Source organism: Onychomys torridus, chromosome 18, assembly GCF_903995425.1.
Source record: "Onychomys torridus chromosome 18, mOncTor1.1, whole genome shotgun sequence".
Lineage (NCBI taxonomy): Eukaryota > Metazoa > Chordata > Mammalia > Rodentia > Cricetidae > Onychomys > Onychomys torridus.
In genome coordinates, this window is record NC_050460.1 from 63,779,842 (window position 1) to 63,795,876 (window position 16,035).

At 54.9% G+C, this 16,035-nt stretch overlaps 2 protein-coding genes across 3 annotated transcripts; both read right to left on the reverse strand.

Moving 5' to 3' along the window:
- Positions 1-276: 276 nt before the first annotated feature.
- Positions 277-2,574, reverse strand: Rpl10a (ribosomal protein L10a). Of its 2 annotated transcripts, none has more exons than XM_036167824.1 (6): positions 2,508-2,574; positions 2,214-2,288; positions 1,874-1,954; positions 1,409-1,557; positions 654-826; positions 277-477 (listed from the first exon to the last, which is right to left on the reverse strand). In XM_036167824.1, the coding sequence occupies exons 1-6, from the start codon at positions 2,510-2,512 to the stop codon at positions 307-309; spliced, it is 654 nt and encodes a 217-aa protein (XP_036023717.1). In that variant the 5' UTR covers positions 2,513-2,574; the 3' UTR covers positions 277-306. The 2 variants fall into 2 exon arrangements, with proteins under 2 accessions (XP_036023717.1, XP_036023718.1); XM_036167825.1 differs by having other exon boundaries at positions 1,648-1,954; positions 2,508-2,560.
- Positions 2,575-4,413: 1,839 nt separating this feature from the next.
- Positions 4,414-15,511, reverse strand: Fance (FA complementation group E; the record flags this gene model as incomplete). The annotated part of the gene is made up of 10 exons (XM_036167181.1): positions 4,414-4,852; positions 6,370-6,495; positions 10,053-10,119; positions 11,125-11,203; positions 11,371-11,494; positions 11,772-11,915; positions 12,095-12,163; positions 12,417-12,461; positions 13,178-13,781; positions 15,108-15,511. Coding segments are annotated over 10 exons (1,764 nt in total), but the record flags the coding sequence as incomplete, so codon positions are not given.
- Between the last annotated feature and the right edge of the window lie 524 nt (positions 15,512-16,035).

Sequence of the window (16,035 nt, forward strand, 5' to 3'; positions counted from 1 at the left end):
CCACAGCCCCCTGGAAACATTTCAACAGCCCAGAGTTAGGCCACACCTCACCTCTAACCATACTGGAATCGGCTTTCAGCTGGGCTGAATCTAGAGCCTTGCTCACGAAAGGTTCCATCTATAAGTAGAGACCTGGTTGGGGCCAGACCTGCTGCTTGGGACATGCCCTACAGATGAGCCCTCAACTCTGGGAGTACCACCACTCCCTGCCCCACACAGTCACACAAGGACCACCCTTTACAGAGGCTGTTAACTGAGCTCACACACAGACCAGGGTACGGTAGCACTAAGGTTTATTGGGGCATCCTAGTACAGACGCTGGGGCTTGCCCATGGTGCTCTTGATGTACAAGGCCCGGACATTTTGCCAGTTCTTCTTGAGCAAGGACACCAAGAAGTTGACAGCCAGGTGGATGTTGTAGACCAGCTCGTCATCGGTCATCTTCACATGGCCAACGGCAACAGCCAGACACAGCACCTGCACGGAGGGCGGGCTAGTCAGCGTCTCTGTGGCAGGCCTGGCTCACTTCCGGTGTAAACCAGGGTCTGTCAGAGTGCTACACTGTGCTTTCCACCTTTAGTCAACCACGCTGTGCCAAGGACCAGACGTGGTTCCTCCTCGCACTATGAACCCTCCCCAGAGCCCAGACCCACCTTCTTCATCTGGAACTTGATTGTGGATTTCACCTCATCGACTTTGGCCACCATGTTTTCATTGTGTGTCAGCAGGGAAGGGAACTTGCCAGCCTTGTTGAGGCCTGGGCCCAGGATACGAGGGATCTGCTTGATCAGAGACTCTGAGGCCAAAAAGGCATCATACTTCTTGGCTGTGAGGAGAAGTCATGGGCTACTTATATCCAGGCCAGAAAAGCAAAACCAGCTTTCAAAATCATTGAGTAGTGCAGGTCTGCCTCCCCAGACCCTGCAGTACTCAGGATGACCAACCACAATCCACAGCACACTGCAAAGGACCGAGGGGCCACGATGGCTTCCGCCTGTTGTAATCCCAGCATTCACTGAAAACCAGGTGAATGCTCAACGTGGTGGCGCAGGCCTATAACCAACCCCAGCTATTTGAGAGACCCAAAGCAGAACTGCCGAGGAGCAAACATCGGTTTGAGGTGCTGCACCAAGTTTGCAAGCAGAGCTGTAAAAAGAGGTCTATCCAATATCGCAGCGGGGGAAGCCTGCAACAGACTCCGCCAGACCCCAGGTTAACAACAAAAACAAAAAACCAAGACAATAGCTGGGTGGGCCAGGTGAAGCCCACTGTGAATGGTGTCACTGGGTTGTGGTGGTGAGGTGAGCCAGTGAACCACCTCCAACACTAGCACCGGGGACAGGCAGCCAGGGCTGCCGCGCGGCCATCTCCAAAGCGGGCCCCCGGCATCGCCCCCAGCTGCACTCACCTAACTTTTTGACCAGCTTCTTGTTCTTATTAAGCTTCTTGAGCGCCTCGATGTCCATGTGGGGGATGTCCACGGCCTTGGCCTCATCGCAGTGTTGCTGGTCCCCCAGGACGCACACCGAGAACTTGGGGCGAGGCGTCGACTTGAGCCTGCGTTGGGGGGGAGGGAGGGACAGCAGGTCACGGCCAGTCTCCAGGACGCTGTCGGAGCCTGGGGCGGCAGCGAGCCCCGAGTCTTACCCGGCGCTGGCAGCACTAGCCTGGCTTCTCAGGCTAGCCGGCGGGCTCGGCCGAGGCCTCCCCACGCCTCCCCTCTTGTTTTAAGACCCAGGGTGGGGGTCCGCCCGGCCAGCCTGCCCGGAGCAGGCCGCCCGAACTACCCTGGCGCGTCAGGGTCCCCGTGCCCGCCTCGGGCTCGGCCGCACGGGGACCCTGAGGGGCTGGGTGGGGTCTGAGCGGTGCCAACCTGACGGTGCCCGAGAAGCGTTTGTCTTTCTGGGGGTCGTAGTTCTTCAGGCTGATCTGCAACTCCACCGTCTCCAGAAACCTAAGCGGCAGGGGCGACGTCAGCGCGGGGTGCTGGGGTGCCCGCTGTCCTGGGGTGCCCGCCCCGCCGTCCCGGGGTGCCCGCCGTCCCGGGGTGCCCGCCCCGCTGTCCCCGCTGTCCCCGGGGTGCTGGGGTGCCCGCTGTCCCGGGGTGCCCGCTGTCCCGGGATGCCCGCCCCGCCGTCCCGGGGTGCCCGCTGCCCCGCCGTCCCGGGGTGCCCGCTGTCCCGGGGTGCCCGCTGTCCCCGGCCCGCGCCTACTTGCGGCGTTTGCGCTGGTTCCCGTGCAGGACTTCCCGCACCGCCTCGTACAGGGTGTCGCGAGAGACTTTGCTGCTGTTAGGGGGAAACGAGGGCGCTCAGGGCCGGCCATGCTGCACCCCGGGAGGGACCCGAACCTGGACCCCGGGTCCCGGGCCGAGGCCCACGGCATGCTGGGAAGAGGCTCGCGCCGTGGGCAGCCGTAGGGAGAGCCTCCGAGTCGGCGGCCGCGGGCCCCCCGCGGGGTCCCCGGTGCCCCGGATGGCAGCGGATGGCGCCCCGGTCCCCGCTTACCTCATGGCTGCTGGGGCGGCGAGAACCGGAAAAGAGAAGCGGAGGCTTTGCGCTTGCGCTCAAATAGCGCTCCTGGTTCTCGCGAGAACCGCCTGGTGCGTCGCGCGGCCGGCGCTGAGCCTGGCCGGAGGAGCGCTGATGTCGGCGGTCGCCGGGGGGCGCCACCGCGCGGCTGCACCGAGATGGGAGTTCTGCAGACTCCCGTGCCGGACCTGTGCCTGCCACGGCACCAGAACTGTCTTCCTTCATCGCCAGATGTGGCGCCGAGCCCCGGAGAGCCCCTGGGCGGCAGCCGCCCTGGCCCGGGCTTGTGCCGAATAGTCCCGCCGGTGGGCAGAGGCCCCGCGGACGGGAATAGCTAGCGGGGGGAAATGATCCCTGTTGCGATCTGCAGAACTGAGTGAGCAGCATCTTGTGACTAGATTAGGATCAGATGTGCATCGCTTCAGCGCGAGCCTCCACCTGGGAGGAGGCGCCCAGCAGTCTGCCATGGCCATCTGTACACACCGCCCCCGATTCGGCCTCCAGGCACGGCACGAGGGACTTTTGGACAGATGCCCCCGTCTTTTCTCAGTTAGTTGGCGTTTCAAACGAAGTCGTCCTTGCCTGACACCACCCCCCCCCCCACCCACCCCCGTGTTTGCAGTTAATAGAGAGGAGCGGGGTCAAGGGGTCCCTGCAGGGAGCCTGCACATCTGGGGTGACTCACCCGGATCTTGAGGAGGGAGGCAAGCTCCTTTAGGCCAGCACCCACCATTGCCCGGGGCGGGTCTGAGAAGGGGTCATCTTGCCCAAGGACATTCACACACACGTCAGGTACAGTAAAGAAAGCTCACACAGGGTCAGGGGGGAAGAGTTCAGCGACAGGGTAGAGCTTCAGGTGCTACCCACCGGGAAAGGCCAACGTGAAGTGGTTCAACATTGTTTTTCTCTTAAGCTTTGTTCCCAAAACCATGCCTTATCCCTAAACAGACTTCCCACCTCCCTGAAACAGGGACTCAGGACTTCAGAGGAAGCTGTGGTCTGAGGCGCACCCAGAAAGTTCTGTTCCCCACCCACCACAGGGCTCAGCTAGGAAGGTGCTGCGTGAACTTTCCTAATTCAGTAACATCTGTGTGCTAAATTTTTGCTTGTTTTTTTCCAGACAGGGTTTCTCTGTGTAGCCCTGGCTGACCTGGAACTCTATTTAGAGCAGACGGGGCTCAAACACAGAGATCCCCCTGCCTCTACCTCCTGAGTGCTGGGATTAAAGGCGTGCACCACCAGACCCAGCTGAGTGCTAAATGGTCATGAGTGAGGTACCTGCACAGGTGTTGTGGTAATATAGATATCAAACAGGTCTGCAGCAGACACTCCGCTTAAGAGACTTCCCCTCACTGTTTCTCACCGAACAGGGGTGGGTGTGGGTGAGGGAATGAAGGGCCCAGAGCTAATGGAAAGTAGGCACTGCTTCTAAGAATGTAGGTGCCTCTGTAGTTTTAACTTTCTTTGTATTTGGTGTGTGTTTGTGTACATTTGTGTTGTGCATGCATGAGCACTCTGGGATGCAAACGTGCCACTGCACAAACCTGGAGGTCAGAGGACAACCTTTGTGACAATCCTTGCCTTCCATTTTGTCTCAGGCTAAGCTGGCCCCCCAGCTTTGGGGGATCCTCCTGCCCCCAACCCCCATCTTGCCATAAGAACAGAGATGACAGATACCCAGCTTTACATAGGTTCTGGAGAGTCAAATTGAAGTCCTAACACATTCAGCAAGCTCTTTGCTCCTTCAGCCATCTCCCAGCCACACCCACCAACATTTCTGAGAAAGGGTCTCTCGTGTAGCTTAGGCTGGCCTTACACTGTGGTTGAAGATGACCTCGAACTTCCGATTCTCCTGAGTGCTGGGATTACAGGGTGAGCCATGTGCTTGGACAAACTTTTTTTCTTTTTATTAAAAACTATCACAAAATATTCAGTTCAGAAACCAAAGAGGGTCACAACATACACCTGAGCACCAAAGACTCCCCCTGAGCACACTGGAACCCGGCTGTCCCAGGACACCACCCGTCCACCACTGGCCCTCCACCGTCCCTGCACTGTGATCAGGAGTAGCGGCCAGCGAAGCCTAGGGCCTCCTCTCTGAAGTCAAGATGGCCTCTGCACAGCCGGGAGTGCCGGGCAAGAGGCAGCTGACTCCTGAGCTGGCTGTGCTTCGTGTGAGTTCTGAGGCAAGGGGTCAGCGGTCGTGTCCTTGGGGGTGGTCAGGGAGCCAGATGTCTCAGCGCTGCCTGCAGGGACTTCTTCAGGAAGGTGGCGTTGGGCTCCAGGGCCACCGCCAGGTCCAGGCTCTGGTGCTGTGTGATCTGGAGAGGAGGAATCGGGCTAAGACTGCAGTAGCCTGGCTCCCCATCTCCTCACCAGCCCACAGAAGCCAAGGGCAGGCTCCTGGCAACAGAACCTTCCTACTTCTGGAGGTGAAGCAGGCACCAGAAGGATCTGGAATTCTACCAGCTGCAGAGCTCAGAGCAGGCCCTGCAGCTACATGGGTTCAGGTGTGTCCAGGCTACAGATGAGAGAGGGTCAGGGACACACCACCATGGCCACCACACCCTTCGGACCTGTTCCTCTCTCTTCCCTTGGGGTTCAGGCTCCTCTCTCCAACCCCCACTCCTCAAAGCAGACAGAGGCAAAGTCCCTCCCCAGATGAAGGTCCCTGATGCCTCTGGAGGGCAGTCCTGACACCTCTCTCTAGAGGGGGCCCTTCTGTGATCTAGAGGCGTCTTCGGAGGAGCCAGCAGCCCCAAAACCTCAGAGCACACACAGATTCAGATTCCCACTTTCCCGGGATCATGGAATGCAGCTGTGTGATGGCCCACCTTGGCTGTCAACAGATACAGCTGGGTAAAGAGGAGCCTTAAAGTGAGGAACCGCCCCATCATATTGGCCTGTGGGGCATTTCTGTAGATTGCCAGGTAACACAGGAGGGTCAGCCCACTGTGGGCAGTGCTACCCCTGGCCAGGTGATCTTGGACTGTATAAAAAAGCAGGATGAGCCCAGCATAGTGGCCCAGGCCTTTAATCCCAGCACTCAGGAGGCAGAGGCAAGAGGGTCTCTGTGAGTTTGAGGCCAGCCTGGTCAACACAGAGGGTTCAGGCTAGCCAGAACTACATAGCCTAGCAAGCAAGAAGCCCTGGGTTCCATTCCCAGCACTATATAAACTAGGCCACAGTAGTTTCACCTATAATCCTAGCATTCAGGAGCTGGAGGCAGAAGGATCAGATGTTCAAGGTCATTTTGGCTGCAGAGCAAATTCTGAGCTACATGAGATCTTGTCTAAAAACAAAACAAAAAGCTTTCTGGCCCATGACCTTCAGGGCCTTCTGGGCCATGCTGCTAGTCCCACATAACGTGAGTTAATATCCTAGCCTCTACCCCTCATCTGTAAAGAGGGGCTGCACACAGACACACAGCAAAACAGGAGGCCGAGGCGGCAGGTCACAAGTCCAGGGGGCCGAGCCCAAGCCAGGCAACAGACCCCCATCTCAAAACAAAACCAACAGAAAGGCGCTAACAGTGTCTGAGGGCTGATGCCTACCCAGCACAGGCTAGCAAGTTCACAGCGTTTTGTATTTTGTCTCACTATGTAGCCCAGATTGGCCTTGAACTTATAGCAATCCTCCTGCTTCAGCCTGGCCCACACATTCACCACCCCCAGTCCCCAGTAAGACTCAGCTGCTCTCTTCTTGTCACCAGATGCTTGTGCATGTCCCCTCACAAGCACGACAGCTGCGGGGCGAGGTCAGCTCAAGGGTCCCAGTGCCCCGGTACCACTGCCACCAGAGATGCTGGCCCCATCAGGGAGCCCCCGTGGACACTCACGCTGGCCTGGTACTTGGTCATCACCGTCAGCATCAGCTTGGCGTAAGCCATGGAGGTGGTGGCCGCTGGTCCCTCTTTGCAGAGCCTTTGTACCAAGACATTGAACACCTCAGAGGTCATCTCCACCTGCAGGCATTGGGACATGGGACAGCGTCCTAAGGCCAGCCTCGGGTTCGACCCCAAGCTCTCCATCTCCTAGCAGGTAGCTGAACAGAGTGCTCTAGAATGGGTCTAGAAAGTTCCTCCACAGACCCACGTGTTGAAGGCTTGGTCTCAGCATTTGTTTAAAGGGAACAATAGTAGCCTGGCCCCTATTCTCTCTCTGCTTCTCGGCTGCTATGACTTGAGCTGCCTACCCAACCACACACTCCACCATGACGGGCCTCACACAGGCCCAGGGGCAATGGAGCCAAGCACAGATGGAAGCTGTGAACCCAAGCCAACCTTTTCCCCTGCCGTTTACCTCAGGCATTTTTATCATAGTAAGGGAAAGCTAACAGTCCCCACAGCTGGACAAGGCTCAAAGTAACTGAAGACTGAAAGATAAACGAGACAGCAGACACATGCTCTCACAAAACAGCAACTGCCCTTGCAAAGGTTCACATCAGTACCATGGGGAGCCTGTGACTAGCCTGCCTCAGTGGTTGAAGCCTTAATGTAGGGCATGGTGAGGGGCACTGCCAACTCTTCATCATAACGGCCACTGACAGGTGGCACTGGGCAGTTCACACCCGTGGTCTTAAAACAGCCGTGGTCTTAAAACTTTACCACAGGGGTTGGGGATTTAGCTCAGTGGTAGAGTGCTTGCCTAGCAAGCGCAAGGCCCTGGGTTCGATCCTCAGCTCCGGAAAAAAACAAAAACAAAACAAAACAACCTTACCACAGTTCTTGTTTTTTGCACACTGTGTGAAGTTGTGAGATATTTGTACTTTGTGTGAGGACATACTGTTGTGATTGGTGTAATAGAAGGTTGAACAACCAATAGCTAGCTAGTCAGAAGAGTATAGGCGGGACAGAGAGCGCTCCAGGAAGAAGAAAGGTGGAGTCACTAGCCAGACGAGGAGGAAGCAGGACAGGTAGTATGGAAATGAGGCGACGAACCACATGGGAGAACATAGATTAAAAATATATATCGGGGGCTGGAGAGTCGGCTCAGTAGTTAAGAGCACTAGCTGTTCTTCCAGAGGTCCTGAGTTCAATTCCCAGCAACCACATGGTGGCTCACAACCATCTGTAATGAGATCTGGTGCCCTCTTCTGGTCAGCAGGGATACATGCTGTTACATAATAAATGAATAAATCTTAAAAATTTTAAAACATATATATACATATATGTATATATATATACACACACATATATATATATATATATATATACATATACATATATGTATATATCGGTTAATTTAAGTTGTAAGAACTAAATAGGAACAAGGCTAAGGCCAAGCATTCATTATAAGTTCTGGGTGTCGTTATCTGTGGCCTGGTGGTCCTGATGAGGAAGTACTACTATAATAAACTCTGCTCTCAGATATGGAGGCCTGGGCATAAACAGCCAAGGCTGATCACTGTGACGGCCCATCTTCACTGTCAACTTGATGGGTTGAGAATCACCATGGAAACACTTGTGGGTGCTGTCTATGAGGGTGTTTCCCAGCAAGGTTCCACTGAAGGAAGATTCCCCTGGGATGGAGGATCTACCACTATTCCATGGGCTGGGGTCCCCTAGCAGAAAGAATCCCGGGTCCATATCTTTGCTTTCTGAAAGTGGACATGGCTCCTGCCCAAGCCTCTCCCAACCATGACAGGCCGTATCTTTAAACCGTGAGCCAAAACCAAGCCTGCCTTCTGTAAGTTGATTCTGTGAGGAATTTTATCACAGCAATAAAAGTAACTAATCAATTACCTAAGATGTAAAAATGAGAGAAGCCAGGAATAGCACTGTACACCAATAATCCAAGGACTCGGAACAGGATGGCCAGGAGCCCAGGTCATCTTTCTATATAGTGAGTTCAAGGCCAGCCTGGACTACATGAGAACCTGTCTCAATAATAGTGTGATGATTTGAAGGTAACTGGCCCCCATAAACTCATAGGGAGGGGCTGGGGATTTAGCTCAGTGGTAGAGCACTTGCCTAGCAAGTGCAAGGCCCTGGGTTCGGTTCTCAGCTCTGGGAAAAAAACAAAACAAAACTCAGGGAGTGGCACTATTGGGAGATGTGACTTTGTTGAAGTAGTGTGGCCTCGTTGGAGGAAGTGTGTCACTGTGGGGGCGGGCTCTGAGGTCTCATACATGCTCTCAAGCCACGCCCAGTGTCTCAGTTCACTTCCTGTTTCCTGCACAAGATGTAGAGCTCTCAGCTCCTTCTCCAGCACCACGTCTGCCTGCATGCCGCCAGGCCCCACCATGATACTGGACTGACCTCTGAACTGTGAGCCACCAATTGAATGTTTTCCTTTATAAGAGCTTCTGTGGTGTCTTTTCACAGCAACAGAAACCCTAAGACAAACAGTGATAATACTAATGCTATAAGGATGGAGAACTTCAGGTGGTAATATAGAAAACTGCCAAAATATACTAAAAGAGAACAGGGGGCTGGAGAGATGGCTCAGTGGTTAAGAGCACTGGCTGCTCTTCCAGAGGTCCTGAGTTCAATTCCCAGCAACCACATGGTGGCTCACAACCACTTGTAATGAGATCTGGTGCCCTCTTCTGGCCTGCAGGGATACATGCAGGCAGAACACTGTATACATAATAAACAAATCTTAAAAAAAAAAAAAAAAAAAAAAAAAAGAGAGAGCGAGCGAGCAGGACTGGAGATGGCTCAGTGACGGAGCCCTGCCTGGCATGCATGAAGTCCTGGGTTCAATCCCTGGCATCATATAAATAAAATAGGGTACAGTGATGCATACCTGTAATCCCAGGTGGAGGCAGGAGGATTGGGAATTCAAGGTTGCCCTGTTCAAGGCTACTCTGGACTACAAGAGACCCTACTATCTCACAAAAGCAATATACAGTCAGCCACCTACAGTGGCTCAGGCCTGTAATCCCAGGACTTGGGAGACTAAGGCAAGAGGCCCATAAATCCCAGGAGAGCCTGGGCTACACAGTGGAACCCTGTCTCCAAAACCATGGGCTAGGACTATGGCTCCAAAGTCCTGCCTAGTGTGTACCAAGTTCTGGGCTCAAACCCCAGCTGGACACATGAAAAGCAGGCACAGGGGGCCTAGGGCTGGTGAGCGGCAGTGCGGGCGGGTTCAAGGCCTTCTGTCTAAGCAGGAAATGCGATCTCTGCACATTCCTGTTTCTCGGAACCACTGACAGCTAAGCACCAGGCAGGGGAGTTGGGGAAAAGGTCAGGGGAGCATTCCTTCCTTGTTGACTCCAACCCAGTGGTGGGGCACACCTATAATCCCAGCATGAGGGAGAAAGACCAGGCGTTCAAGGTCACCCTCTACTACCTAGGGGTTCCAGGCCAGCCTGGGCCACGTGAAAGAGAAGGGGCGGCATCGGTTCCAAGGCAGGTTCTAGAAAGAGACAGAGCTAAGGGGACCAGGGGTCAGCTGTCTGTCCCCACCTGCAGCTGCAGGAGCTTTTGACACTGCTGAAAGGTAGCCTGCTTGCCTACGACTGAAAGCCAGCTGCTGGGTCCCCACCACAGCCTTCTCAAGGCAGTCCGCTCACCTGGCGCTCCAGGAGCACCTGCAACACCAGGAATGTCTCCTCCCTCCATGCCAGCTCCAGGACCTCCCTGCAGAGGACACACAGTGAGTGAGGGCTTCGCAGGTTTGATCGCCCACACACTGTCCATGAAGTTTTTCTACACAGACAGTGGGCGCTGTGTAAGGTCTGAAGCTAAGTGGTCAGTGGATGGCAGCTGGCGTTAGTTAAGAATGCCCCCCTTTTCTTCTTTGTCTTGGTTTTTGAGACAGGGATTCTCTGTGTAAACAGCCCTGTCTTTTTTTAAAGGAAGATTCACAAGCTGGATGTGGTGGCACACACCTTTAATTCCAGCACTCCAGAAGCAGAGGCAGGGAGATCTCTGAGTTCGAGGCCAGCCTGATGTACAGAGCGAGTTCCAGGACAGCTAAAGCTACACAGAGAAACCCCATCTCAAAAAAACAAAAAACAAAAACAAAAACAAAAAACAAATAAGGGGCTGGGCTGGAGAGATGCTCAGGGGTTAAAAGCACTGGCTGCTCTTCTAGAGGACCCGGGTTCAATTCCCAGCACCCACATGGCAGCTTACAACTGTCTGTAACTATAGTTCCAGGGGATCTGACACCCTCACAGAGACACATATGCAGGAAAAACACCAATGCACATAAAAATAAATTTAAAAAAAGAACCAAATAAATTAAATAAATAAACACAAACTTGAACTTGAGTCCATCCATCTAAGTCAATAAAATGAACTTGGTCTGACACTGGAGACAACGATTATCACAGTGTGTTCCAGCTGAGCGCCTTCTGTCTACACTCCCCAAGGTACCCAGTAAAACTGGGGATGATGTCTAGCCAGGTACTCGACATGGGACCAGAGGAAGGGCACAAGGCAAGTTTAGACCTCAAGGGCAGCAGCATGTGCTACGCCATGGTGTGTGTGTGTGTGTGTGTGTGTGTGTGTGTGCGCGCGCGCGTGCGCACGCGCGCACGCACATGCATGCATGTGGTGCTGGGGATGAAACCAGGACCTCATGCAGGCTTGACCTGAGGAGGAGGAGGAGGGGGTAAGCATCAGAGCCTGCACACTCACCCCAGAATCTGGACCTGCATGCCTGGCTCCAGGGACTCATCCTTGATAAGGGAGCACAGTAACTCCATCTGCATGGGACCTGGGCCAAAGAGAGGAGAGGAGAGAGGGCTGGGAGAGGGCAGGAGCAGGCTGGCAGGGACAAGAGGCATGCTGTCCGGGAGCAAACTAGATTTTTACACACCAAACCCCAACTCAGCAGGGCCCCAAGGGCACAGAGGGGAGGCCTGGGACTGGTTCTGCAGTTACCCACGCTTGGGTCCTGGAGTAAGGGAACAAGGACGGCCTTGCAGACAGGGTAGGTGTACTTCACACAGAAGGAGATGAGGGCAACTCTGAGCAGCCTGGAGGCGGACGACGGCAGTGAGAGGATCTAGTCACCAGGGAGAGGACGAAGTCACTTCTTTCCTTCAGGAAGTGTCTATCCCACACATTTCAGATGTCCTGTGTCTTGTGTCCTATCTAGGATTGCACTGCCCGCCCCTGGCTCCCAAACTCAAAAGCCCCATCTGGGGCCCAGGTGGGAAGAAGAAGTTACATGCTGTAAGGATGGACAGCCAGGGGCCCACCCCTCGGCCCCTCTACCAAGCCCACTTCCTGAGGACTCAGAGACCCCACAGCCCTGGCCTCCCGGTGCCACCTGCACCGACCCGGTCAAGAAAGAGGCTCCTGGCCAACACGGAGGCATTGCGGATGCTGAGGGCTGGCGTGAGATTCAGCAGGTGGCTGCAGAGGTGCAGGAGGCCTCCATCGGGGAGCTGGGCCAGTTGCAGCTGGCTGCATAGCAACTCCATCTGAGGGAAACCAGGGACTCATTTGGCTCTGCTGGGCCACAAGCCCAGTGGGCAACAGGAAGGGCAAGAACATGAGGGAACAGGGGGCAGGGAGGGCTGTAGTGGGAGGAACCAGGACTAAGAAATGACTCAGGATAACCCTGGGTCCTGTGGGAGACCGGGAAACAGGCCTGTCTCACCTGGCTGGGACTACATTCATGGAGAAACTGCAGGTCCACTGGAGGCTCCTCTTCCAACCCCTCCAGCCCCTGGGGAGGAAATCCTGAGTAAGGGCTGGTAGAGTGTTGTGACAGGTCATAGAGGCCACTCTTAGAAGGCACCCCCTGAGAAGGACTTCCTGGGGGATGATGGCATGTCCAAACTTGGCCTTGTGGGGACTATCCTCAGATTTCCCTCCTACCCAGTCCCATACCAGGCTCCATGAACTGGGGCTTCCCTGGGCATGGCTAAGGTAGAGAGAAGCCAGAAGAAGGGCTGTGGTGAACAGGGAGGGTCAGTTACCTCCTGGAAGGCTTTCAGCAGCTGCTGCAGCCTGGGCACCTGGTCCTGTGGAGGAGAAGGCAGTCACTGTTTCTGCAGTGCAGCGGGTCCTCCCAGCTCCCTCTGTAAAAATCACCCAGGGAAGAGCTGGAAAAAGGGCTCAATGGTTAGACACTTCCCTTTCTTCCAGAGGAACTGGGTTCAGCTCCCAGCACCCAAACCAGACTGCTCACATGCACCTGTAACTCTCAACTCTGGGTGATCCTACGCCCTTTCTGGCCTCCATGAGCACCAAGCACATGTGGTACACACGCAGACAAGTAGGCACACACATAAAATAATAAAACCTTTAAGTGGGGGCAATGGAACTAATGGCCAAGGCAATTCAGGAGAAGCAGGAATGTGCCACCTCCATCTTACAAGATGTCTGAATCAGGCTTGTGTGTCTTTCCTGCATCCAACCTTAATAGGGAAGGTAGACCCAGCATGGGCAGGCAGGCTGGCTGGATGTTGGCATGACTCATGCCATTGGGTAGAGCAGCAGGAGCCAAACCCTTCAATCCCACACCCTAGACCATCAGGACAAGTGTTTCCAGCTCATAGTAACTTCCTCCCCATCTCGATCACTTTGGGGAGGGGAGGCTGTCCTCCTCCATCCTCCACAACCTACCCCCTGATCCCTGCTCCATTTACTAGAGAGGTCTCTGTTGGGAAATGAGTCTCAACCAGCGTTCACCATTATCTGGAAGGACCATTCTGAAACCAGCCTCTAGGCACAGTACCTGGCCAACTCTAGGCAACTCCACACTCTCAACAGGACCCTTGGCCTCCTCCACACCCGGGCCAATCTCAGGAGTCTCGGCTTCAGTAATGGTCTGCTTTGGATCAGATGACATGCGTCCTGCCTCTGAGGGGGATTCCAAGGACTCCAGCTTGGGTTTCTCTTCCTGGTCCTTCGCCTCCTCCTCCAAACCCCGGAACCTTTTAGCAGCTCTCTCTGACTCAAGGCCGGCAGGATCTTCCTCTGGCTCCTTCCTCCGTTTCCCACAAAGCTGCAAGTGCTGGTCCTCTGGTTCAGGATCTAGAGCCTGAGCCAATTTCAGCCCCCTACCTCCCTGGCTCAGACGCCCACACAGATCTCGGAGCTGTGACTGACAGCTTGTGGACAATGGAGAGGTTCCCTCCACAGAGACTCCAATCCCCACATCCCTTCTTAGCAGCTCCCCGAGGGCGTGGAGCCAGGCATCAGGGGTAGATGCTGTGTCCTGCTGGGCAAGCTGCAGCATAGAATGCAGACTGCTTTCCGGTAGCAAGGGTCGAACAGCCATGAGCAGGGACATCAGGTTCTTCCGGCATACCCCAGGCAACTGTAGCAACAGTGGGATCCTATGAACAACAGAAGGATCCTATGAACAACAGAGCTTTTTTTTGTTTCCTGAGTTGGGGGGTCTCATTATGTAACCCAGACTGGCCTTGACCTCTCAATCCTCCTGCTTTAGCTCCCTAAGTGCTCTGACCACAGCTATGTGCCAGACCGGGTCGGGCAGACTGGGTGGGATGTACTGTGGCAGGGAATGGGTGGTGTCTGAAGAGCTGCTGAGGAGAGGGGGCCAGGTATGATGGCACACACCTTAAATCCCAGAACTTGTGACGCTGAGGCAGACTGATATCCGTGGGTTTGAGGCCAGCCAGGGCTATATAATGAGGCCTTGTCTCAAAAACCAAACCAAACCACCAAAGAGGTGCTGAGGATGGCAAGGGGACGGCAGAGTCACCTGACATGTACGCAGCGGCTAAAAGCTGAGCTAGAATCCAGAAAGGGTCTCACAGCACCAGTGGGACACTGAGAAGGAACAGGGAAGTGACCCTTCACCCCTCCTTTACAGCTCCTAAGGGGCAAGAGTGGGGAGTGGGGGTGGTGAGGGCAGTGTTACCCTTAAGGTGAACATTATGTTTTGAAAAACTGACAACCAGCATGCCTTATTGCATTACCTAGCACATCGGTTTTAAGTAACATCTATTTTTTTTTTTTTTAAATATGGTTTTGCTAGCTGTGCAGTCCAGGCTTCTAAATTGAAGCAATCTCCTGTCTTAGCTTCCTGATTGCTGAAATCACACCCCACATTGTATGACCTGTATTTTTTTTCCCCCTTGGTTTTTCGAGACAGGGTTTCTCTGTGTAGCTTTGCGCCTTTCCTGGATCTCGCTCTGTAGACCAGGCGTATGACCTGTATTTTAACACAGGTTTCCACTTGACATAAGGACGCCTGTACTGGAGGTTTTATTTTTTTATTTTTTTCTGTTGTCTTTCTATGTAGACCAGGCTGGCCTTGAACTTGAAGGGATCCTCCTGCCTCTGCCTCCCAAGTGCTGCGATTACCAGCATGCACCATCACAACCCAACTTTTACTTTTCTTCTGAGACAGGGTCTGAGATCCGCCTGCCTCTGCCTCGCGAATGCTGGGGTTAAAGGCATGCGACACCAGGTCTGCAACTCTGAGATGAAGTACGCAAACAGAATCAATTTGCGTGCACTTAGAATTATGCCTGCCGAAAGGCGTGTCTCAGTCCAATGTTGGGGCGCACGCTCGTAATCCTAGCACTCAGGAGATGGCCGCAGGAGTTCGAGGGTAGCCTGGGCTAGATGGAACCCTGACTCCACTACACAAGTAAGCAGAGGGGAGGCGGCGGGGGCCACGGGCGAGGACTCACAGCTCCAGGCGGCCGTCGGGGCCCCGCACCACGGGTTCTGCGCGGCCCAGCGCCTCCAGGAAGCCGCCCCAGGGGAAGTGCTCCCCGCGGCGGCCCAGTGCACGCAGAACCCCCAGCCCGCGGCCCGCGCCCTCGGGCCCCGCCTGCAGCGCCTGCAGCAGGAGGCGGGCGGGGGCCCCCAGGGTCGCCCAGGGCGCCGCTCCGGCCGAGGCCACGGTGTCTGACACCGACCGCTCCAGCGCAGAGCCGACGCGGGGCGGCGGACAGAACACAGGAGGGCTGAGGGGTCCTCCGCCCGAGCACAGGTTCCCGCGCGGCAGAAACAGGCAGCACCGGAGCAGGGCCTGGGAGGGCGGGGCTTGGCGCCTGGGGAGGGACCGGAAGGGGTGTGGCCAGCAAACCAATCAGACTCGTGCGGAAGGGGCGTGGCCAAGGAAGGGCGGGGCGATGGCGTCAGGAAAGGGCGAACCGCCAGCCACACAGTCAGGATAGTGGGTGGAGCCTTCGGGGGCGGAGCCAGTTCCAGCGATTTGTGCCAATCCGGTCGGCGCTTGGTGGAAAGGCCGGTACTAGGCTGCTGCCTAATCTTATTCCTTCTCCACGTCTTTTTTAAATATTTACATTTTATTTATTTTCATTATTTTATGTGTATGGGTGTTTTGCTTGCAATGTATGTCAATGAACCACGTGTGTGCCTGGTGCCGGCGGAGTCCAGAAGAGGTCGTCCGATCCCTTGGGATACAGATGACTGGGGTTTTACATGATGTGGATGCTGGGGATGAACCCGGGTCCTCTGCAAGAGCAGCCAATGCTCTTAACCACTGAGTCATCTCTTCAGCTCCTATCCGTTTTAAATTTTATTTTTAATCGTGTGTAGGGGGAGTATGTGTATGTGTGGTTGGCGGGATATGTGCATGTGTATTTGGTG